Raw genomic sequence first — 26,668 nt, 5'->3', positions numbered from 1 at the left:
TAAATCACCTGGCCTAAAAGGCCAAGTGAGCTTTTCTCATCACTTGGCGTCCGTCGTCCGGCGTCGTTAACTTTTACAAAAATCTTCTACTCTGAAACAACTGGGCCAAATTAAACCAAACTTGACCACAATCATCATTGATGTATGTAGCTTAAAATTTGTGTTTTGTGACCGAGCCAGCCAAGCAAAATGGCCGCCATGGCTGAAAATAGAACATAGGGGTAAAATGCAGTTTTTGGCTTGTAACTCAAAAACCAAACCATTTAGAGCAAATCTGACACGCGGTTAAATTGTTTATCAGGTCAAGATCTATCTGCCCTGAAATTTTCAGATGAATCAGACAACCCATTGTTGGGTTGCTGCCCCTAAATTGGTAATTTTAAGGAAATTTTACTGTTTTTGGTTATTATCTTGAATATTATTATAGATAAAGATAAACTGTAAACAGCAATAATGTTCAGCAAAGTAAGATATACAAATAAGTCAACATGACCAAAGTGTTCAGTTGACCCCTTAAGGAGTCATTGCCCTTTATAGTCAATTTTTAACCATTTTTCGTAAATCTTAGTTAACTTTTACAAAAATCTTCTCCTCTGAAACTACTGGGCCAAATTTTACCAAACATAGCCAGAATCATTATTAGGCTATCTAGTTTAAAAATTGTGTTGTGTGACCGGGCAAACCAACCAAGATGGCCGCTACCGCTAAAAATAGAACATAGGGGTAAAATGCAGTTCTTGGTTTATAACTCAAAAACCAAAGCATTTAGAGCAAATCTGACAAGGAGTAAAATTGTTTATCTGGTCAAGATCTTTCTGCCCTGATATTTTTAGATGAATCAGATAGACAACTCGTTGTTAGTTTGCTGCCCCAAAATTGGTAATTTTAAGGAAATTTTGCCTTTTTGGGTTATTATCTTGAATATTATTATAGATAGAGATAAACTGTAAACAGCAATAATGTACAGCAATTTAAGACTCAAAAATAAGTCAAAATGACTAAAATGGTCAATTGACCCCCTTAGAAGTTATTGTCATTTATAATCAATTTTTTACAATTTTCATAAAATTTGTAATTTTTTTTTACTAAAATTTTCCACTGAAACTACACGGACAAGTTCATTATAGATAGAGATAATTGTAAGCAGCAAGAATGTTCAGTAAAGTAAAATGTACAAACACATCACAATCACCTAAACACAATTTTGTCATGAACTGTCTGCTTCCTTTGTTTAATTCACATATACCAAGGTGAGCGACACAGGCTCTTTAGAGCCCCTAGTTTACTTAAATAAGGCCGTTAGATTTCTCGTTTGAATTGTTTTACATTGTCTTATCTGGGCCTTTCATAGCTGACTATGCGGTATGGGCTTTGCTCATTGTTGAAGGCCGTACGGTGACCTATAGTTGTTAATGTTTGTGTCATTTTGGTCTTTTGTGGATAATTGTCTCATTGGCAATCATACCACATCTTCGTTTTTATGTTTTGTCAGAAAAATTACACTGGTTATATAGAAGTTTGACAAACGTCAATTTTGATCATTGAGAAGCTTAATATTCCTTTTGCAACACAACATAATTCAAACGTTTAGCTGACTTTTCAGAGTTATCTCCCTGTAGTGTTATGTACCACCTTAAGGACTTCTTAAATAGTTAGTGCTAGGGTTGTTTGCGCTCAGACAGTATCTGATTCCCTTTACGATAGGCTGTGAATTAAACGTTCCTATACTGACCAGACGTTGCGCACTGCATATTCATACATCCAGTACCAACCAACAGGACGCCACAGTTTGACACTAGTTTTTACTGTCGACCGGAAGAAAAACGAATGTGATAATTTTTCTATTTCCTTTGAACCATTAGAACTGGTTTGAATGGGGATGCATTAATCAGAAGCTTATATACGTGCTGTTAGATAAGACAATGTTAAATATAAATAGAATGTGAAAGTAAATAAGGAGTGTGTTATGCAATGTTCATGAAAGCGGGTGATATAATTGAAATGTTATGTAAGGTGTACTCTTAATAAGCTAATTTGAATTTAAACAACATTTTTTTTGTTTTAGGATTCATTAAAAAATAAAGACAGTGCAGTATCTAATCTGTTCAGAAAATCTCTTGTTGACAACAGAAAAGATTTTGTGACCCTTGTGCTCAAATATATCCTAGAGACGAAATGTTATCAACAATTTGTCACAGAAAACCTCTCATTGCTTTATAGTGAGGTATGTTGTGCAAAATTTGTTATCCATGTTTTTTTTGTTCTTGACATTTGATTTTTTTCTGATTCCATATCGAGTATGAATGACGAAGTGCGCATTTAAACATTTAAAAGCGCATTAACTAATATGATATAAAATTGAGAATGGAAATGGGGAATGTGTCAAAGAGACAACAACCCGACCAAAAAAAAAAAAACAGCAGAAGGTCACCAACAGGTCTTCAATGTAGCTAGAAATTCCCGCACCCGGAGGTGTCTTTCAGCTGGCCTCTAATATAAACAAATATATACTAGTTCAGTGATAATGAACGCCATACTAATTTCCAAATTGTACACAAGAAACTAGAATTAAAATAATACAAGACTAACAAAGGCCAGAGGCTCCTGACTTGGGACAGGCGCAAAAATGCGGCGGGGTTAAACATGTTTGTGAGATCTCAAACCTCCCCCTATACCTCTAACCAATGTAGAAAAGTAAACGCATAACAATACGCACATTAAAATTCAGTTCAAGAAAAGTCCGAGTCTGATGTCAGAAGATGTAACCGAAGAAAATAAACAAAATGACAATAATACATAAATAACAACAGACTACTAGCAGTTAACTGACATGCCAGCTCCAGATTTCAATTAAACTGACTGAAAGATTATGATTTCATCATATTAACATCAGGCACAATCCTTCCCGTTAGGGGTTTAGTATCATACCATCATAACATATATGAGAAGAACATAACCCGTGTCATGCCAACAACTGTTTTTAGAATAAATGTGTTTAGTTCCGACGATGTATATAATTCAAATCGATATCATGTAATATTGAATTATTACCGAAGTGGTAGCTTAGACGGCATGTTTTTAAAGTTTTCACAGTATACTTAAGTATTTTGAATGGTATATTCTAACAGATGTAGATTAATTTCTTACAAACAAATTCGTTCGTAAAACTCTCATGTTATTTGTTATAACGACAGACGTTACAATTGTTTTATACATTTTATAATTGTACATTTTCTTATTTCAAATTAATCGTTTTTATCGTGTAATCTTATTATCTTTGAAGTTATGTTTTTCACTCGGTTTCCTTTTTGCTATTTTTGCTATCGTATGATGGTCGTACTAGTTGCATTATTTGAATAATCAAGTATTATTGTAATTATGTTAATATGCGAAAACAATTAATCATTGGAAATATCATGTATTTTGTCAAATATGATTAAAATGTTCACCAAGATAACAGGCATAACATATTGTACGACAAAGGTTTTAACAATTCAAATTTACTGATATAGTAATTATTCAGTTGAAAAGTCCACAACAAAACGGTGGTGAGAAGTAAAGTAAAAAACAAATCCAACTCCGAGAAAAATTCAAAAAGGAAAATCCCCAATTAAATGACAAAATCAAAAGCTCAAACACATCAAACGAATGGATAACAATTGCCATGTTCTTGACTTGGTACAGGCATTTTGTTAGAAAATGGTGGATTGAATCTGGTTTTATAGCTAGCTAAACTTCTCACTTGTTTCACAGTCGCATCAATTCCTTTATATTGACAACGATACGTGACCAAAACAAACAGACACAATAGGTAAAAATGTCAGAAATAGGGGTACAGCAGTCAAATTGTGTTATAAATTTAATCACTTTAAATTTAACTTAGGAGCACAAAAAGACAAACATCAAATTAAATAACCTCATTCATTGCTTTTTTTTTTTGATAATATTTATCTATTTATATTAAATCTACCAATAAAGCTCATCTTCACCTGAACAAAAAACAATATTCGGAGACAAGGGCGCGTTGACAACGAATCATTGTTAGTAAACCCTTTTCAAAGGTACCGGAGTTATAGTTCAGTACGCCATACTCTAATTCCGTTAATAAAGGAAACATACTTGGTTTAACAGCTAATCAGATTTTAACATGTTTAAATAAAACAGATTATTGATCATCATACGTTTGTAAGAATACTGTACTCTTGTAGTGTATGGATCCAGGTGGTAGCTGTCGTGCTGGGCAATTATTGGAAGAATATATACAGTCATCAAAGGTTTTATTGTTACATATTAAGCTAAACAGTCCATTTTCATTACTATTATGTAGTCAATGTGGTTTTAATGATAATAATAAATAAAAGAAAAGAAGTTCCTCTGTCTTGCTTATTTTCCTTTGAAGCACCCGTATTATTTTTATTGATACTGATAGGATTTGATACGGAATGGAACACACCAAATTAGAAATCTCCGGAAATTGCATAAAAGATTCCAAAAGCGGAAGAATGTAAAATATATTGTGTCATCCGTAGAAGTTCTTGAAATCATATTTTTATCTTCGATCGTAGTAAATTCTTTTGTTAACAATGTTCAGAACAATAAAAGAGGGACGAAAGATACCAAAGGGACAGTCAACACTCACAACCATTTGTCTGGTATGATCACTGATTTTGATATGTATATATACGAAACTGAACTTTTAATTATGATGACTTGATTTCTGCAAATTATAAAACTTGTTGTTTTATAGCAAAGGATTTGGAAAAGAGGTGATAACAAAATCAATACAAGCGACTCTGAAAATCTAGACATAATCAATAAAGCTGTTATGCATCTTCTTGGTAATAACAAATTGAAGGCTATCGCAAAGGAAGGTAATTTATTCATATAAAAAGACATAAATGTATTGGTGTAATAAGAGAGATCAACTTATCTTGAAACTGTACAATCTAAAGAACATCTTTCTAAGAAGTTGAATTAAATTTGACAGACGCGAATATGAGGTTAATTTCTTAAAATATTGTAATACTATCAATCATATTGCTCAAGATGCGTATTTCGACAATACATTTGTCGTTTGTTCTTCAGTAGAGGTGGAATAGGAATAATTGCATGCTTAAACTTGCTTTGATGTATTCCAACTGAACGGATATTTATGTTCCATTGAAATGGTTTTCTGCGAAAGTTTATCTCCAAGCAACAAACCACATAAAACAATCGTCTAAATAAGGAACAGGTAACTAAAACACAAATTGGTAAACAGTTGCAAATTAAGGAGGTTCGCTTCTTAGTTTCAAAGTAATCAACTTTTCAAAACACTAGTTTATATATATATCGGATTAGGAATCCAAAGAGCAAACACAATGTGTATAAGTCATCGTGATTGTTTTCGAGACATTGAAATTTTGGCGGGAAAATATTATCCCTTGACTTTTCATAGCTCTATCATTGACAATTCTAAGTTCTCAAAAACTAACTAAAAGCAATTGAAATTTCATAAGACTTTTACAGATGGCTTATCATTATAAATGAACATGATTTACAAAAAGATAAATGAGGGTTATTCAAACGGATAAAACCAGAGAATTCCGAAAATCTGTCAAAAATCCAAAACTTGACAAGCGAGCTTCCTTAATATCATCAATAATTATCAAAGGTACCAGGATTATAATTTAGTACGCCAGACGCGCGTTTCGTCTACATAAGACTCACCAGTGACGTTCATATCAAAATATTTATATACCAATTATCAAAATATAAAACAAAAACAAAATACAATTGAGGCGATGTGTATCAAAAGTGGTACAGCATGTGGAACTTACGAATCATTGTCCTATTAACTTGTAGAACACAGACCATTTACAAGTAAAGATCCTTTCAAGGAACTATTCATTTGGGCAGTGCTTATGAATCGCAAGGAGATGGCCAAGCTATTTTGGAAGAAGGACAGGGATTTTATTTGTAAGTTAATTAGTATGGTGAGATTGAATACCCCTTTGAAATATTTCACTTCTCTTTTTCACAAAAAATGTCGATTGCGTAAAGACATGTTCGATTTATACATTTACAGCTTTCACATTATCTACTTTTTTTGTTTAAATCTGTTCGCATAATCTTTTGTGTTAGTTTTCTCGTCTGAATTGTTTTACATTGTCTTATCGAGCCTTTTATAAATGACTTTGCGGTATGGGCTTTGCTCATTGTACAAGGCCGTACGGTGACCTATAGTTGTTAATGTTTGTGTCATTTTGGTCTTTTGTGGATAGTTGTCTCATTGGCAATCATACCACATCTTCCTTTTTATGATGTAATTACATTTTACATATCTGACACAAATATCTAGTTTATCAACATCTACGCTGGATATTTCCTATTCATTCATTTGGTTTAGATCAGTACGATTTTGTCAAAATTTACAACGATCTGGAATGTAAAAAATCAACCTCTCAGAAAAAAAAACTCTGACAAAATTACTTCTATCTTACCTCCTCACATGTCTTTTTATGCCCAACCTACGATAGTAGAGGGGCATTATGTTTTCTGGTCTGTGGCTCCGTTCGTTCGTCTGTGCGTTCGTCTGTGCGTCCGTTCAGGTTAAAATTTTTGGTCAAGGTTGTTTTTGATGATATTGAAGTCCAATCAACTTGAAACTTAGTACGTATGTTCCCTATAGTATAATCGTTCTAATTTTAATGCCAAATTAGATTATTACCCAATTTCACGGTCCATGGAACATGCAAACGGATAGGACGAGTGGAGCATCCGTGTACTTTGGACACATTCTTGATATCAACCTAAAACATATTTTGTCTAGAAACATTGAACTTTATAGTCGGGGCTATAAGTGGCTCTAACCAAAACCTCTCCTTTGATATTAGAAACGTCAAATGGGCCTTTTCTCGGGTTCGAAAAGCGAACTTACGTATAACATGTATAAATGGTTCAAAACCAGCCAACCTGTTATGGGTCTTAACCTTGAATAATGTTTAGGGGTAGTTCCTCTACTGTCATGATAAGGTTTTCTCTGCTGGGAAATATTTACTCAACGTTTTAGGTTTCTTTCGAGTTATGTGTTCATAAACAAGGCTCTTTCATACAATGTTCTTGTTAACTTGTTTCAAGTCATAAAATATGTGTATCTTAAAATCTAACTCTAGAATAAAAATTGAGTAAATTGATGATATCTCAATTACATATATAATAGGCGCTGCACTGTATTCAAGTTCACTGGCTAAAAAACTTGAAAAGACTGCTAGTTCAGAAGGATATATGGAACTTACAAAATATTTCGCAGATGATTCCAGGTGAGTATAGTTTATAATAGCTTTGAGAGCTGCTGGTGGATAAAAAACGTTTTAGTAACAGTTGTTGTTCATAGTATGGGAAAGTGGTAAAGTCCATTTAAAATATACGAATGAGTACTCAATTGGTTTATTTCTGGTCTTTTAGTATATTGCTTGGAAGTTTTTTGTGCATATGTGTCATAATAAATTCAGGTTTAAAAACGATGGACGAAAGATACCAAAGGGACAGTCAAACTCATCAATCTAAAACAAACTGACAACGCCATGGCTAAAAATGAAAAAGACAAACAGACAAACAATAGTACACATGACACAACATAGAAAACTAAAGAATAAACAACACGAACCCCACCAAAAACTAGGGATGATCTCAGGTGCTCCGGAAGCGTAAGCAGATCCTGCTCCACATGTGGCACCCGTCGTGTTGCTTAGGTAGCAATACACAGTTAGGAAAACAACTTGAAATTGACACTCATAATTTTTAAACACCCTGTTTCCCCTCCTGTCTAACAAAGAAGGCTTTATATGCGTGTTATGCATGTATATACTTGTAGAAAGAAAATCCTCCATATATTTGATTTCTCATGGTCATAAGGGTGAAATATAATCCCTTTTGGGTGTCACCATGGCAACAATCTGCATTTCTTAGATATCAAAGGTTGCAAAAAAGGGGGTGAACATGTCACAAAAGTCTCCAAAATTTTGTCTAAAAGAAAATTTCAATGAAGTACAGTGATACCTTTCCCGAATCCATAGGTTTATATCTATCAAGTGGTCCAACAAAATCATATGCTTTCCTGCTCGTTTTTCAAGAAAATTGAATTGAAAAGATCGAGCGCAAAATCTTTGTTGATAAACACCACAATAATTTATGGACCTATGAACGGTACGGATAGGAAAATACGGACTCTCAATCATAGAAATGGCATATAAAACATGTTAAAATCAATATAAATGTTCATATAAACCAACTAAGAAAGCTATATTATCCTTCAATTATCTAAAAATAAATTTTATTGTACAAAAACCTTCATATTTAAAAAATTCACAGGGGCCATAATGCGAAACTAAACTTCTAACTGTGTTTTGCTACCTTATGTGATAACAAATCCAGTAAATAGTCTAATTCGGATGGTCACATTCATGAAAAGGAAGGGGATTGTAGTTACGGCGTAAGGAACATATCCGATATCATTTGTGAAACGGTTAATCCATAACGGTTAATCAACTCGTGATGGTATCAAAGTATCAAAACTATCAAGGTTAGTTTAGTAATAAAGGTGAAACCGTTATCATAGTTTATGTATGTATGTTTGTTTGATATAGACAAAAACTTTAAAAACGAGTATGTATAAACCTGTTTCACAGCAATAAATATATGTTTCGCTGCTTACATGTAGATACTCTTAAATGAAGAACGATAAACATATCGAAGTACTATTTTCCCCAGCAAAATGTTCAGGTATTAACATAAATGACTAGCTTGTATTTTTGTCAAAAGTATACATAGCTTAAATAAAAAACAAAACAAAATAATATGCTGAAAGTTTTTTTAAATATTGTTTTCAGATATTATGAGCAACTTGCCTACGATGTAATGACAGAACTTTATATCAAAGATAAACACAAAGCCAGACAACTTTAAGTTCAGAAAGTTCAGAGATATGGAAATACAACACTTTTCGAACTGTCCCAACATAATCACCTAATGAAGTTTGTTGAACACACTGCATGTCAAACTAAATTGAATATCATTTGGAAGGGGAATATTCTACCTTATACTTCCCACGCCAAGGTATTTTTAAAACTCCTTTATGGAAATTTTAAATTAAGACATGCTTTGTAGGTCTTTGGTTCTATGTAGAATAAATGTAAAATGCTAGGATTGTAGTGGATTTATGCCCTAAGAGGATACAACTAGTTCTACACGATACATAACTATCGTAACTGTCGTTTTCAAGTTGATATGCAAATTTGAAAGAAAAAAATATGAGCACTTATTTTGTTTTGGTTGAAATATCATGAAATAAAGGCGGCGTTTTATTTATAGTCATACTTTATTGACCAACACAAAACGTTCCTATTTGTGGACCATTATCCATTTCTAAATTAACATATGTTATTATTTAGAGGTAACAGTAGTTTACTACAGATTGTCAAGTCTCATTATTCCCCATTGAAGATACATGTACAAATCAAATTCTGGCTTTACATTCATCAGAAACGCTTGAAGCCGAATATTTGAAAGTTAAAAATTAAGAAGAACCAAATCAGTTGAGTACATATAGGACCCAAACGGTGCTTTGTAAACCATTTGGGAATCATATCAAGTTCCAAAAAGTATCCAAAACACTCAAAATATTTTCAATTATTGTAGCAAAAAGGCATCACGACAATTAGACTATTATAGGTAATAAAACTAGTAAAGATATATTCTTCTACAGTAAAGTTGTGCACCTTGTTTTTCTACTGAAAAAATTTCTTAAATTGTTACGAAACTTTTTAAGATGTTTTGTGAATCTTTTCTTTTTTTATGAGCCAATTTTGTTTTGAATGTTGATATAGTCCATATCCATGACTCATTTAACTCACTGTTGACAAAAGAGAAAACTGTAAATATATATTGTCATCTTTAAGTATTAATTATATGCATACATTTAATTGTTTAGATTATTGTTGCTGCTTTTGTACCATTCATGATACAAAGCATAATGATTCAAGATGAAAAAGACAAAAATGGAGAATATCCACCCCAAATAGCAAACAGCCGATATACTTCACATGAGCAGAGAGACTTTCCAAATGTTAATTCAAAATGGTCATCAAAACCTGGAATTGAGTCTAATAAAATGCAAAATCAATCAAGCTTAGCAGAACAATGGAATGAAATTGAGTTTCATCAAAGAATAAAAAATGTTTATTACTTTTACAACTCACCTGTTACAAAATTTATTTTTAGTTTGGTAAGTGTAAGTTATACTTATTTTCATAAAAAGAAAAAAAACCCGTATAATTTGAAGATACTAAAATATTTGAATATCAATTTAAGTTACTGTATTAAAGGATAGCTACTTTATTAGCGTTGACTCTTTGATAACGCATTATCTCTTTTATTTCATGATTGCCGAAATTCAACATGATAAACTGCGTCAAGTATTATATATTTTTCACATACCGTAAACTCATCAAAGTTGAAATATATTTTTGTGAATTGATACCAAGTAGCCTATAATGAAGGGATGTTGATAAATACTTCTAAAATTGTCACGAGACCAGCTATCTACCGTTAAAGAAGCAAAAAATAAAGTGAATGTTGATATCGATCATACGATAAATGGTCAGGAACCAGCCAAAATTTTTATTGAACTGATGTAATACCGGTTCAATACAACGCAAAATTACTAACACCAAAAAACAAAAACCCACTGGTATCCGATTAAGGTGACTGATGATGCGGATTTTTAACGACATTGACTGGCTATTAAGACCTCCAACGGTTTATTAAGGTGGCTATGATGTCTACCTCCATCTTAGATTTCGAAATAGCCGATAAAAATTGATCCTGATTTTTCATGAAATATGCAAATTTCGAGAGTAATATGTATTTCATTTGTTAGACTATTTTTTTAGTTAATATAGCAATTTATGTGATTTATCATATTTACGGCTGTATTTGACAAAAACTGAATATTTGTTATTTTTTTCAACTTTGTCACATATGGAGAGATATCTCAGAAAAAGCAACTTTTACATTAGAATGTGTTGCGAATTTACCTATTTTATCATTTTACAATCAAACATTTTTTACCCTATTTTTTTTTCTTATCTCAAGACAAAAAAGTAAAATCAACTTAGAGGAAAATCTAGTCGGAAAGTCCATAATCGCATGGCAAAATGAAATAACCAAAACACATTAAAAACCAATGAACAAGAACTGTCATATTCCTAACTTGGTACAGGCATTTTCAAATGTAGAAAATGATAGATTAATCCTGGGTTTATAGCGCTAACCTTCTCACTTTGATGACAGTCTCATCAAATTCCGTTATAGTTACAATGATGCGTGAACTAAACAGACATACCGTTGGTTTTCCCGTTTGAATGGTTTTACACTAGTAATTTTGGGGCCCTTTATAGCTTGTTGTTCGGTGTGAGCCAAGGCTCCGTGTTGAAGGCCGTACTTTAACCTATAATGGTATACTTTTTAAAGTTTTATTTGGATGGAGAGTTGTCTCATTGGCACTCACACCACATCTTCCTATATCTATAATCAATAAAATAGTCAAAACATGGGTACAGCATTCATCATCGTGTTACAATTTTAAAAGGAACAATTTAACAGAACACGAAAACCTCTTTCTACAATCACATTCATTGATTCGCGTGTCTGACGTCAGAAAATTATATACGTCACATATATTTGTCTTTTAATGTATGTACAAACAATTTCAAAATTTCACGTGGGCAAAGTTATCATAGAGGGTTAAAAAAAGATGTAAGAATTAATTTCAGAAAATATCGAGATTCAAAATAGTCCAAAAGTTATAAGCTATCTTATATTTTGTCTTTTTAAATTATATCGTGTAGTTTTCTTTTTATCACAAAAAATTGGGGTCATCATTATCTATACAAAATCTGACAATTGTGCACAATCTGTAGCGTGAAAAACCCAAACTTTTTATTGAGCATGTTATACACTACATTTTGACAAATTATAAAGAATTTCTATAGATTTTAATTTAGACATATTCAAAATGTAAAAGAAATAATTATTATGACGCAGAAATAGTCTTACTATTTAACTTCATTACAAGTCCCCGATGTTGTAATGCAATATTCCCTGTAACATATATCAAATCCATTTTTACAGATTGTAAGTATTCAAACTTATTTGTGTTCTATCTTGTTTGTGTTCATTTAGGTCAATTGAACTAAAAAACATGGTGAAATTATATTTTAAAATTTTGTTTTGAAAACAACTGACGTAAAAATTGTTATCATCTAATTATTAGTTATTTAATTCACTGTGCTAAGTACAACATGTTTAACAATAAACAACAGGCAATGCACAAATATAGCAAGAAACAGATAAAATCATTTGATCGAACCAATACCCTTTACATACATGACATTTAATTATTTATACATTATTTTTTCAGCTGGCATATAATGCATTCCTTGTGGTTTTTTCCTTGTTTGTGCTAACAGATTTACACCCAGTGTTTGAGGGAGGAATATCTTATAAAGAATATATTATATTTGGATGGGCAACATCTATGATGACAGAAGAACTGAGACAGGTAAAACGTAAAATCACAAAAATACTGAACTTGGAAGAAAATCAATTCGGAAAGTCAATAAGAAAAATAATAAAAAAAGCACTTAAGCCATTTCGTGCGTCCGAACAGATTCAGTTTATGTTTGACCAAATAGATTATCAGCGACAATAAAAAGATTCAATCACAATAGACACATACAAAACCTGTGGAAACAACATGAGCACACAAAAGACACCATGGCTAAAAATTAAAAAGACGAAATAACAAAACAGAAGAACAATAAAAAAGCTGATAACTGAGTTTCATTAACCGCCACCCTTCTCGTCCTCACCCTCAAAAACGTAAACTAAACACAAACGATAACATATGGTTGCAAACTAGCTAGATGATCTTCATTCTTTTCTTGATTTACATATGTATATTTATTTTGTAGGCGTTTGTTTTGAATTCTGCCCTCTTGAAGTATATCACATGGTTCAAGTTTTGGACAATTTTTGAGGTATTCATGTACTCTCTTTTTTACACATCTGTTCTTCTTCGATTGACCTTATCAGGTGACGATTTTTTTTACGCACGTGCAATGTATGCAATTACACTTGGAATATTTATACTGAACAGTATGCAGTTCTTTATCGTTTCAACGGCCATTGGTTCTAAAGTGATTATGATTGGAAGATTGGTGAGTAGTTTAGTATTTATTTATAGTATTTTGTTTCTTTCTTGTTGTTTTGAATATCTTTAAAATTATCACACATAAATAATATAGGAGCTTCTTTTACGTATAAATATGTGTTTATCTACAAATAGTTATCAGAGGTATCAGGCTTATAATTTGATACGCCAGACGCCCATTTTGTCTTCATAAGACTTATGAGTGAGGCTCAGATAAAAAAAACTATCAATATGTGGGGTATTCAACTTTGTACTTTATCTAGCTTTTTCACATGTTTTGTTTTTCAACTTTTGATCTTCAGTGCTGTACAACTTTGTACTTTTTTCACTTTTGATCTTTTATATCTGGGCGTCACTGGTGAGTCTTGTGTGGACGACGCGCGTTTTTGGCGTATTGAATTTTAAACCTGATGCTATTAATCATTTGTTTCTTTGTCTAATATGTTCTCCTATTTATTTGTATTGTAGTCCTGTAATATTATGTTGTCATTTCAATGTTATATTTAACTTTGCCATTAAAGTGCGAGGTTTGGCATGCCACAAAAGCAGGTTCAACCCACCATTTTTATTCCCCTTTAAAAAATGTCCTGTACCAAGGCAGGAAGATGGCCATTGTTATATTATTGTTCGTTTCTGTGTGTGTTGCATTTTAACGTTGTGTCATTTATTTTCTCTTATTTTTGAGATATTAAGATAAGACGTGGTACGGTATTTGTCTATCCCAAATTCATGTATTTGGTTTTGATGTTATATTTGTTATTCTCGTGGTATTTGGTCTGATGCTTGGTCCGTTTCTGTGTGTGTTGTGTTTCGGTGTTGTGTCGTTGTTCTCCTCTTATATTTAATGCATTTCCCTCGGTTTTAGTTTGTTACCACGATTTTGTTTTTTGTCCATGGATTTATGAGTTTTGAACAGCGGTATACTACTGTTGCCTTTATTTATTCTTCACTAATGATTGTTTTAAACAGAAAACACGCGTCTAGCGAACAAAATATAAAGCCTGGTATCTATTTATTACATGTTATTAAGTTTGAACAAATATTTCAATACACCGCCGACAGCTTAGATAAAACAATGTAATGTGACGTCATGATAGTGGGAAGTACACAATTCGTTGTATAAGACAATACCCACAGCACGATCTACATATATTGGATTAGTAATAATAGACAATACACAAAGCACGGTCTACATATATTGGATTAGTAAGAATAGACAATACACACATCACGATCTACATATATTGGATAGGTAATCCTAAGTAATAGACAATACACACAGCACGGTCTACATATATTGGATAGGTAATGATAGACAATACACACAGCAAGGTCTACATATATTGGATAGGTAATAATAGACAATACACACAGCCCGATCTACATATATTGGATAGGTCGGTCATAATAGACAATACACACAGCGCGATCTACATATATTGGAAAGGTAATGATAGACAATACACACAGCACGGTCTACATATATTGGATAGGTAATAATAGACAAAACACACTGCACGATCTACATGTATTGAATAGGCAATAATAGACAATACACACAGCACGATCTACATATATTGGATAGGTAATTATCAAACGTGATGGATTATCTTGAAAATGAATATGAAATCCTTTTGAATCTATTTGTAAATGAAATAAGATGCAATGAAACAGTTAACGGATGGTTATTTCAACAAAAAACAACAATTTCTCATTTTATACACTTACATTTCTTTAATTCCTAATTTGATTATACAAGTGCATTAAAATGTGTACCGTAAATTGTATTATCACAATTTATATACCTAAAAAAAGAAAGATGTATGATTTTCTGCTGATAATAGTAATCAGTGTTCAAAACTTGAAAGCGCACATTGCACTAGATATTTGTATTTTATTTCAGTACACCTATCGAACATCTGATTACCATATCGAATGTATTAATATAACATAGACAGACTGAGCAAAAAAGCCAGGCTGTTAAAAAAATGTACCAATATTGTTTTTTATCCAGCAGTTTTCAATTTATAATTTTACGTATAGTTTTGTTTTACCCTAAAGCCGTTGATTTTCTTTTCTTATGAAGTCGATATGGTTTTAAATGCGAACCTTGAAGATGGCCCCAAAATTGACCATTACTATTTTATCTATTTACATTTTCCAGTTTGTTGGAAATAGTCGCAGAATTAGCATATCTTCGATTAACGGATTAAACATTACTCTTAGTTGTTGATGTATGTTAGCATTAAACTTGTCTAGACAACGACAACTATAAAAAAACCTTGAGTTTGTTTTATATCATAGTGTTATTTAATTGTGTATAGATTGACAAATTATTTTCATAGTTTGTCGTTTTTGATATGAAAAACAATATATATTTTGGTTTCAGATTTTTGACATAATTTTCTTTGTGTTGATATTTGCCGTGTTCGTATTTGGGTTTGGTATCATCTACCATGCAATCATGTACCCGAACTCAGAACCAGGATATTTACTCTTTAAAGAGATAATATACATTCCATACTGGCAGTTATATGGAGAACTGTTTTTAGATACATTTCAAGGTAATACTTTGACGTTATGGTTCTTTGTTCTCGAACTGCAGGTTTAATTTGTCTAAAATATTAAGATAATAATATCTGTGCAGATTCATGTATTTTGACTGTTCAAACCGAATGCAGATTAGTTTAAGGAAGGCTGCTCAAATATTCTGACGACACATGGAGAATTAATCTCCTGCGTGATAGATTCAATCGCTTAGTTCTTTATTTAGTTATCTTGTCTACATATAACACTAAGAAAGTATGGAATGCTCGCCGAATTAGTTAATTATCAACCAAAACACTTAAAGACTACAGGAAAAAAGTGAAAAATAAAATATCAGTGTAAGGCCTTAAAAACGTGCATAATCCGAATTTATAGTTAGTAGTGTTAATACAGTTATAACAAATGTGTTGGAATGCAAAAAAAAAAAACCCGGGTCATGTTTTTTTCTAAATTCATGTTTAGTATTAATGACACAAAAAAATAAACATGTCTTCTTTTTATCTTCGCCTGTTTTTCGTAATATTGACGCAGATGGACAGATTCAAATTAGATTGCATTACAAACTTTGAGATTTACACTTTCAAAATGTCTACTTCCTATTTATGAAATGTAAAAACCCAAAGTATGTGCCTCGTATTAATTATTCATTATTTTAGATATGTTATAGTATCAATACCGATGATGGAACAGTGCCAGTTATAAATATGAAAAAATTGAAACCAAACAATTGTTTTTAATGCTTGATGCCACATGTAACATGTTAATAACGATAATAAAAAGACAGAATTAATAGATCTGGAAAATTGCTGTGCTAATTGATAATTTGCCCAGTAATCTGAATTATAGTTATCCTCCGATTCAACAGTCTTACTTAGTATTGATTGCGAAGAAGATTCTTTTTGGAAGCTGCCCATCGCCATTATCGAGTCATTATTTTTAACAAGTAGAATAAGCAGACTAAAAAGTTTTTGCAAGATATGTAAGTTATCAACAAAATATGTTTTTTCTTCGAATGTTAATGAATACTGGATCTGCTTTCTTTGATCAGCTCACAAACCCCCGTTTAGTTGGTTGGTTCGTGATGCTCTGTCTTTGGTTTTCTATGTTGTGTTTTGTATTCTATTGTTTGTCATCAAATCGTTTTTTTAGCCGTGGAATTATCAGTTTTATCAATTATGAGTTTTGAAAAAAAGTAAAATTACAAAAATACTGAACCTAAAGGAAAATCCAATCGCAAAGTAAATGTACATCTGGTATCTTTCTCTACAATATCATATATATATATATATATATGTATATAAAAGAAGATCTGGTATTATTGCAAATGAGACAACTATCCACAAGAGACAAAAATGACACAAACATTAACAACTATAGGTCACCGTACGGCCTTTAGCAATGAACAAAGCCCATACCTCATAGACAGCTATATAAGGATCCGATACGACAATGTTAAACAATTCAATCGAAAAAATCAACGGCCTTATTTGTATAAAAAGATGAACCTACCATTTTGTTTCATGATGGACAGGGACGGAAACAGACTGTACAAAAGATCCGGCACTGTATAAGAATGGAACAATGACAAGATGCCCAGAAGTCAGTGAAATAAATTATATGTTATTAGCTGTTTATACGGTTCTGACGCATATCATTCTCGTCAATTTTCTCATAGCAATGTTTTCGTAAGTATTTGATAGACAAACATATTTAGTATTTATGTGTGTTTTGGTTTACTAAACTGGAAACTATCATTAAGAATGAGTCCAAATCTTACAAGATCAATGCCCAATATGAGAATGATGCATGTATAAAAAAGAATAGACATTGGATAGGTTCCAATATTTTTTTTCTCATATTTGAAAGCCTTTGATGTCACGAAAACTCGTGGGTTAACTGTCCTAAACTTTTAAAAAGATAGTTGCATGGAGTCGGAAATTAAACTCAGCAGGTTCATGAAATAATATCTGAGGATGGTTAACTCGCAAGCTGAAAACAGCCGACTAACTGTTAAGTAAAGTTTGTGAATCAGCAACACACATAAATAATCTCTTAAAATAATGTGTTTAATCTTTATAGTTCTACATGCAATGATTTGCGATTGTTACTTGACATTTTATTTTATTTTATTGGCGGTTAAAGCCACAGTTGAGATATCGTAACAACAGAATGAAAAGACATATTGACTTTCTGAAATCAACACCTACCTCAAAATTTCTATCAAAATGGGATATTATGCAAATTTTATCCGTATAAAAAAGGAATAAAGTAAATACACTAAGATCAAGATATTGTTTATAACTGAAGTAGTACGAACTGAACTGGTGTGTCACAGTCTCATATTATAAAAGAAAGGCGAACTATACCAAAGGGATATTCAAAACCATAAGTCGAAGACAAAAGGATAATCACATAGCATCAACCTAAAAAAAAATCAAACGACGAATAACTGTACAAAAAACCAGACATGGAAAACAAAATAAAAGCAAAACGTACCCTACCACAAACCGGGGATGATCTCTAGTGCTGTTGAAAAGAAGTAAGATTGAACGATTGTATTATCATCATATTTACTTCTCCTGTAATGCTTATTATCGATTGTGTTGATTTACAAATTTTAATTTACTTGCTTATTTGGACCTCGCCTTGGAGGCTTTTCTATCTGAATGAGCATGCCACAATGTCAACATAGCTTTTGAACGTATAATGTTGTTTTTCTTTTGCACTCAATAAGGCTGAAATTTAGAAGTACAAAACTTGCAGGGTATTTTCATTAACTTCTCAGGTTTTCCATGTTCATACCTTTTTTTGATAACTGCATCATGTGAAACAAATTGTTTTCGTAGGTACCAAACACTGCTGTCTACAAAGATATTCTAATATTTGGAACAAAATGAAATGTTTTACAAAACATCAAGTCTAGTTTTCGTAATGGTTTAATTTTTCTTATGTCTTATTTTGTCAGGCATACATTTTCAAGGTCTCAAGACAACAATGAACTGGTTTGGAAGTTTCATCGATTTTCGCTAGTCCAAGAGTATTATGACAGGTGTCTTTTGATACCACCGCTGATTATTCTAAATCACACGAAGAGAGCTTTCTTTTTTATCTTAGATAAATGTTGCCATGTCAGTAACACAAAGCACGTAAATGTTTTCAGTAAGTATATGTACAACAATTATTATTTTCTCATCATGGGACATTTAAATTAAATGATTACAGAATATAGAAGGATATAATGATATAATTTGCATATTTATATCATGATTTGGACATTTATATTAAAGATGACATATTAAATACTTGAGCGCTACTTAAATCAGCTACATAAAAAAATTATACTTAAACTGCAACGAGATAATACACATCTGGACAAAACAAGTGATGTTAATTACTGAGCAAAAAATTAAAGTTAAAGCCCATGAAATAAAAAAATCGGTTTTGAAAGTGTTTACTTATCAGAACTGTCCAAGTTGCCCTTCCTCTCGCAGTTTTTGGATTTAATTACCTTATTGATAATTTGTGTACTACGTAGTAATCCCGATGTCTTTGAAATATTTTTCTCTTTCGGGTATTCGCTTAATAATTTGAATTCGTACCACATGTATATAGCAGGAAAACATTCAAAGACCAGAAAGTTTACTTTGCTGGGGCCTAACATTTTTCGATTGATAAAAACATATAGTAAACCTTATGATGTTATATCCAGTTTGAATTAATATCACTATACGGTAATCAAAAATAGATTGAACGGAATCATATACCCACGTTATCTATCCTTCATGTTTGTTTTGTATTAAACAATACCTCATTTTATACTTATGTTCATATACTTTATTCCAAAAAAAGCAATGTTTCAGTAGTAGTTAGAACACTTATTAAATGTTATGCAACAGTTAGTAAATGAACTAGTCTTTTGCAGATCTTTTATGATATTATTCTTTTACAAAGCACAAACATGTCGTCATTCAAATCAAAAGTCAACAAAACATTTCAACAAACGTTTATAGACATGTCAGTAACGAAACTGTTGTCAGGTCATTAAATGTAGCATATTTTGGTATTGGTATTGATTTATTCATACGGTCTTTGCATCGCTGATAAACACATTTATTCCAAAACCAGTTGTTAGCGTGACGCGCTCTTTGTTTTTCTTATATGTTTTATAGTGTATGATACTAAACCGCTAACGGAAGGGGTTGTGCTTTATTTTCATATGACGAAGACCTTTTATTTAGTTTGATTGAGGTATAGAGCTGTTATGTCAGTAGCTTCTAGTAGTTCTTTATTAATGTATGCATCTTTGCCATTTTGCTTAATTTCTTTTGTTACCTCTTCTGACTTCAGACTCGAAAATTAAATTGCTGTGTGCTTGTTTTTTCTACGTTTTCCAGATGTATAAGGGGAGGGTTGAAATCTCTCAAAACATGTTTAATCCCGGCGCATTGTTGTGTCTGTCCCAAGTAAGGATCCTTTGGCCTTTGTTAGTCTTATCTTGTATGTCTTTTTTAAAATTTAGTTCATTGATATGTTTTGAAGTTTATTGTAACGTCAGTTTTCACAAAACTAGTACATAGTTTTGTTAAGGGGTCAGATTAATCACGCCTAAGGGTGCCAAATATTTTCGCTGTGTCGAAGACCCATGGGTAGCTTTGGACTGTTTTCTGCTTTTTGGTCGGTTTTGTGTCTCTTTGAAATGTCCCTTTTTCATTTTTCAATTTTACGCTTTTATATTGTTACGTTATAAATGTGTATTGTATGCCTGTTCGTGTAAAACATGGTTTTAAGGAGGAATACTTTATCATTATCGTTACCATTTTCAGGAACCTAATTTATATTATTGCTGCCTAGTCAGCTGGTACCATATAAAAAGATTGTATCTGCATATTGCCGTTTAGAAATAACTAATTACTAATAACTAATTATGAGATTTATCATGATTACCAACGAGATGAGGATACAAACAACAAAAACTAAAATAACAATAATATCGAATCAAAGTAATTTCAAAACGAAATCATTTCATCAAATGTTAAAATTAAAAGTTCAAAAACTTCAAAGGAATCGAAAAAATGGCCTTTCACAAAGAAAGAAATATATATCTTTCTACAAAACATTACCAAATAATATATAATTGCCAATAATTCAACCCACAACAATCCACTAGAGACTAAAGGGATTTAAACTACTGTAGCGGTGCTTGCCAACCATGAACAAAACCTATACATACAGTAAATAAACAAAGGCTCCGGACAGAAAAAAATGTAAAAACATATCAAAACAGAAATCAAAAGGCCTGATTTATGCTGAAACGAAAATCTTATTACACCTTGTACATATAATAGCAACAAACCAAAAGCAAAAAAGGTAGAACACTTTTAAAATGTGGTAGAATAAAAAAATGAACTCACATTTAAGATAAACGTAATACATGGCCGTGAAGTTTAAATATGTAAGATTTTACATATACTGAATATCCGATCTATTTTTTGTTTGCAAGGAATTGACATGAAACTTAAAGAAAAGAAAAGAATCGACTTGTTGGAGAAAGATGCAGTAAACAGTTATTCAAATGCATCAGTTTCATTACGAAAATACAGGGCGAGAGCTATATCTAGTGACGACGGGAGGTAAGCGAATAAGGAAATGCAATATTTCCCCTTTCTACCTTTTGTTTTACATGTACGTTAAAACAATTTCACTACGGCAGGTTCTGATTGATTTCATATCTCATTTCAAATCGGAACTTGATTGATGTATATGACTTTCAACGTCATCATGCTCATAAATGAAACCATCTTTCAAACATATTATTAAGATACTTCCAAAAATAGAAGATCTGCTTCATATCGTGATCTGTTCCCCGACATTGACAATAATGGACGAATTCAGACTTCACCCTATTACAAGTTTGATGATTTCAACTATCCAATTGTATTCATCCTGAGGATACTTGGCAGTAGTTATGTACATTTCTTCCCATATCATATATAAAAAGGAGATGTGGTATGATTGCTAATGAGACAAACGTCCACAAGAGACCTAAATTACACAGAAATTAACGTTATTAGATATAGGAAGATGTGGTGCGAGTGCCAATGAGACAACTCTCCATCCCAGTAATTTAAAAAGTAAACCATTATAGATTAAAGTAAGGCCTTCAACACGGAGCCTTGACTCACATCGAACAACAAGCTATAAAGGGCCCCAAAATTACTAGTGTAAACCCATTCAAACGGGAAAACCAACGGTCTAATCTATATAAACAGAACGAGAAACGAGAAACACGTATATATTACATAAACAAACGACAACTACTGTACATGACTATTTAAAAGTTTACTCTCGTGGAGATTCAAACAATTTAGACTGTGTATGCCAGGTTTTTGTTTTAACAAAACAAAAATCCAACATATATAACCGACACGATATATCTTTGTCTTTCAATACTGGCAGAGTCAATTGCTTTTAAGTTTTATTCCCGTATGTGACATTTAGACTGAGCGTGGATTCATATGACGGTTTATTATGCATAACAGGAAACGGTTACCCAGTTGACACGCTAGGCCCCGTTCAGTTTCCCCCTCAGTTTTTGTTTGATATCTTGATGTTTATCTACCTTATTTATTTGACAGGTTTATGTATTGGTACACAACTAAGATTGATCGTCAGTACACTGAATTGTTAAATTTCGATCACAATTAGTCGGCAGTACTTTTGTAAAACCGACTCATGGTGCCGTAAGGTATACTGTAGTCCATTACAAAAATCTACCATGTCTGATAACGTTACATATGAAATACACAACTTTCTGCAATTTTTTAAAAATTGAGAATAACAATCATAAAAGAAACGGATTCAACCATCATAACTCGTGTATTTCAAGATTTCTTACCTCTCAAAAGTTAAGCTTTGATTATTGAAAAAGCTCGGTAGACCTCAAGCTTTAAATATTGAAATTCCACTGTCTCCAGTGGATATATATATCGTAACACACTTGTTGCAGTGATGGAATCAACTTTGTTGGATGACACCATTCATTCGATCTTTTTTTGAAACAGCAATAAGCGGCTCATTGCATAGGCTCTTGTGGAAAGTTGTGACTGAACCTAAGTCCAAATTTTAAACACAATTAGATTTTCAATACTAAAAGAGAGGGTATTTATGAATATTTTCGACTCTCTGCATTCCAAAACTAAAAAGTTATGATAAAAGTAAGGTTTACAAATAAGTCAACAGGACAAAAATTGTCAATTGACCGCATGAGGAGTTTTAGCGTTTCAAAGTCGATTTTACACCATTTTTCGTAAGATTTTATTATCTTTTACATAAATCTTCCTCGCCGCAACTACTAGACCAAAATAAACCGCAATTTCGGCCTAAGTCATCCTTAGGATGTCTAGTTTAAAAAGTGTTTCCGATGACTCCATCCAACCCATCAACCAAGATGGCAATCATTGCAAAAAATATAACATAGGGTGCAATTCATTTAATGCAAAGTAGTATCTACAAAAAAGTCCATATGACCAAAATTCTCAAGTGCCCCATTAGGAGTTATTGGCCTTTTAAAGTATTTTTTTCACAATTTTCGTAAATTTTGTAATCTTTTACATAAATCTTCTCCTCTAAACAACTGGGCCAAATAAAACCAGACTAAATCATTTATTGTCCAATAGCATGTTGATTTATCAATAAATTTCTCATAATATTGATAGGCTTGAATAATTGAACTCTTTGTTTTTTGCAGTTTCAGGGTTAAAAAAATTGCTCGTATCATACCTCTCTATTGTCAGATAAGACTGTGAACCAAAATACTCAACTGACTTTAGTGCAGGGTAGTCATATCAGTTAGAAATTAAAGTAAATATCAAAGGTTTGATCTTTTTATCTTTTAATCTTTGTTAACTTTTGTGGTTAAATCTTTACTGAGTCCTTTAGGTGCCATGTAAATATAAATATTTTTGTTTGCCGGAGATTAAATTAGTTGCGCTCCAGCTTGAATGACTTTTGAACTGGTGCGCACTACTTTCTTGCTTTCCCCCTCAGTTTGGTATCTGAATCTTTATCTACCTTATCTCTTTATGAGGTTTATGTATTGGTACACAACTAAGATTGATCGTAAGTATACTGAATTGTTCAATTTCGATCAAATTTAGTCGGCAGTACTTTTGTAAAACCGACTCATGGTCCAGTATAGTATACTGTTGTCCACCAGACAAACATGTTTAAATACGACCGTGCAGTTACAATGTACGCTCGTAATAAGATAGCTTAGAAAATAATTTAATTACTTCTTTCACAAGGTTTTAAAGCCCAGTATACAAAGTTTGTAAACAAACTATTTCGATGCGCTTTTCAAACAATTTCATATTTTGAATGCTTTGACAATTTTGTGACTTAAAAAAATTTATATTAAACAATGGGACAGTATACATAAAATGAAGTTAATACTCATTTCAATGTTAAATCATTGCTTATAAATTCAAGTCATATACAAAATAGTGATAAACATGATGATTCTGGTTTAGATATTGTTTTGAATTTATGTTGAAAAACTCTTATTTTTAGATAGATCAATTAAAAGTTTCACCAGCCGTTTCTCCTATATCCTCTTAAACTAGATAAAAATATACCGTAAAGTGGCATTTTTTATACAATTCGATACAAATGGCGTTGTATTGTGGAAATCATTGCATAAACCTTCGACGTTATCACGTGACTTTTGTTTGATATATCAAACCGGACACTGGAAACTGATTATTATCGAACTTAGGAACTGTAAATGAACTTATTTTCGCGGATACTTTATTTCGTGTTTAACAGTATGAAGTCCACTTCGCAGCGATTTAATTTTGCGATTTTTTTTTGTATCTTTTTGAAGTAGTTTGATAAGTAAAGATTCAAGTTATACATATTCGCGACGATTTATATTTGCGTTATTTTCTAATAAATAAGTTCGTTTACAGTATTGTTTTCATGTATCTCAAGATGAAATTTATCTTAGAATACAAACAATTGGCTTTAATATTATAAGCGGTACCAATCGTATTGAACAAGATTCTTATTTTAAATATTCAATGTACAGAATTCGATTTACCCGAGAACACCATGTATTGTTTCATTGTTATTTTTTGAGAACTTTCGAAATCAAAAATCGCGAGCTCAAGTTGGAGATGTACTCATTTTATAAATATTTGTACAATGGGACAACAATGTCGAAATACTTTTTGTCAACTTTGAGAAAGGGAACTTTATTATTTGTTTTATTTATCACATGTTATAATTTATGAACGGATAAAGGCAATTCTTTAAAATTGCTCCCTGACACGATAATGTTCAAACCGTTTCAAATTGAATTAACACTTATTATTATATTGGTTGCAATGAATTACATTGATTTCCCAGTTAGATAAAAACCGATAAGTTCCCATGTGAAATAAATGTAGTTATTTCACTCTCTGACGTCATACAACAATAGGCGTTGTCAAGACGTCGATAACGTCGGATCAAAACAAATTGTGAATGCGTAGGAAAACATATGGTTCCTTACATTTTTTACATTAATTTCATAAAAAAAAAGCCATTTGCAAATGTAATAAAAAGTATTCCTAATCGGCGTATTTAAATATCAAAAATAAGACAACTTGTGACCGAACGCCGCTATGGATTAAACTCGTGCTGCGCACTCGTTTAATCCATGCGTCGTTCGGTCACGCGTTGTCTTATTTTTGATATTCAAATACGCCGATTAGTTATACTATAAATGTAATATTTGTCTACAGCGCATACATTAATCAGAAACGTCCAAGACCAGTGTATATTGAAAGCCGGGGGTGTATGAATACTATGAATTTATACTGGCAAAAAAAAGCGTCAATGTTTATTTTACAATTGTATCTATGTTGTAAATATAGATTATTCCATGTTCTTGACTTTACAGTTATTCTCATGACGCAGAACATAGCTTACATGATCAAGTCGAAAAAGTGACAAAGGAGGTTGGAAAACTTCAAAATTTCTTGGAAGAGATGAAACAGGATATCAAAGACATAAAGTCATATAAGCAGAGAGTATTACTAGTTGAACTTCCTAAGGGTATTCCTAGTGGAACACATGTTCCAGAGGAGGTCCCAATGTTTCAACAAACGTCATAAACAATTACATAATTCTATTCTCAGTCAGGAACAGCCTGTACCAAATCTGGAATACAGCAGTCGTTTAATGTGTTTTAACCTTTGAGTTTGTCTTTTGTAAATAGAGTTTTATTTTTGAATTTTTCTGGGAGTTCTGTATTTTTGGTATTTAACCCTCTGTTACTCAATGTAGACGTAAACAATAGCAATGTGCGTTGGTTTTACTCCGCTTATTCTATACAAAATGGTTGATAACAATAATTTTATTTACTCATCTACTGTGGATTCATTTATTTTCGTGGGTATCAATTTTCGTGGATTGACGTAAAACTGCATTCACGTGGATATTTGATTTTGTGGTTATGCCAATATCTGCATACAAAGTATATAAACAATCTACGTTTCGTTGAACATTAAAATTCGTGGTAATCATGTACCCACGAAATCCACGAAAATATCCAACGAATATTAATGAATCCACAGTATAAGTTTGTGTTTGGATTGAGATTGGTTTTTTATCAGCTAACTTTTATGTTTCTACTGTAAAAATCAATTTGCTTAAAACATGTATTGAGCTTAGCATTTAAAATGACAGTTCAATAAATTTAATGGGTATTATTTTTAATGCAAGAACATAAATACAATCCTCTGGTTAAATAAAAAAAAGGATAAAATTGCTTGCAGTATTATGTTACAAATTGTTTTAAATTGGTTATTTTTTTAATAAAAGTATTTA

The 26,668-nt window shown here is 32.0% G+C and overlaps 1 protein-coding gene across 1 annotated transcript; it reads left to right on the top strand.

Annotated features, from left to right (window-relative positions):
- The first annotated feature begins 4,751 nt into the window (after positions 1-4,751).
- Positions 4,752-26,642, top strand: LOC143058627 (transient receptor potential cation channel subfamily M member 5-like). Its single transcript, XM_076232101.1, has 12 exons — positions 4,752-4,871; positions 5,845-5,958; positions 7,202-7,301; positions 8,871-9,096; positions 9,971-10,264; positions 12,461-12,601; positions 13,014-13,259; positions 15,642-15,816; positions 17,331-17,484; positions 18,765-18,958; positions 21,300-21,429; positions 25,740-26,642. The coding sequence occupies exons 1-4, from the start codon at positions 4,826-4,828 to the stop codon at positions 8,944-8,946; spliced, it is 336 nt and encodes a 111-aa protein (XP_076088216.1). The 5' UTR covers positions 4,752-4,825; the 3' UTR covers positions 8,947-9,096; positions 9,971-10,264; positions 12,461-12,601; positions 13,014-13,259; positions 15,642-15,816; positions 17,331-17,484; positions 18,765-18,958; positions 21,300-21,429; positions 25,740-26,642.
- Positions 26,643-26,668: the final 26 nt, after the last annotated feature.

Source organism: Mytilus galloprovincialis, chromosome 14 (genome assembly GCF_965363235.1).
Source record: "Mytilus galloprovincialis chromosome 14, xbMytGall1.hap1.1, whole genome shotgun sequence".
NCBI lineage: Eukaryota > Metazoa > Mollusca > Bivalvia > Mytilida > Mytilidae > Mytilus > Mytilus galloprovincialis.
This window is presented reverse-complemented; position numbering and strand designations above follow the sequence as displayed.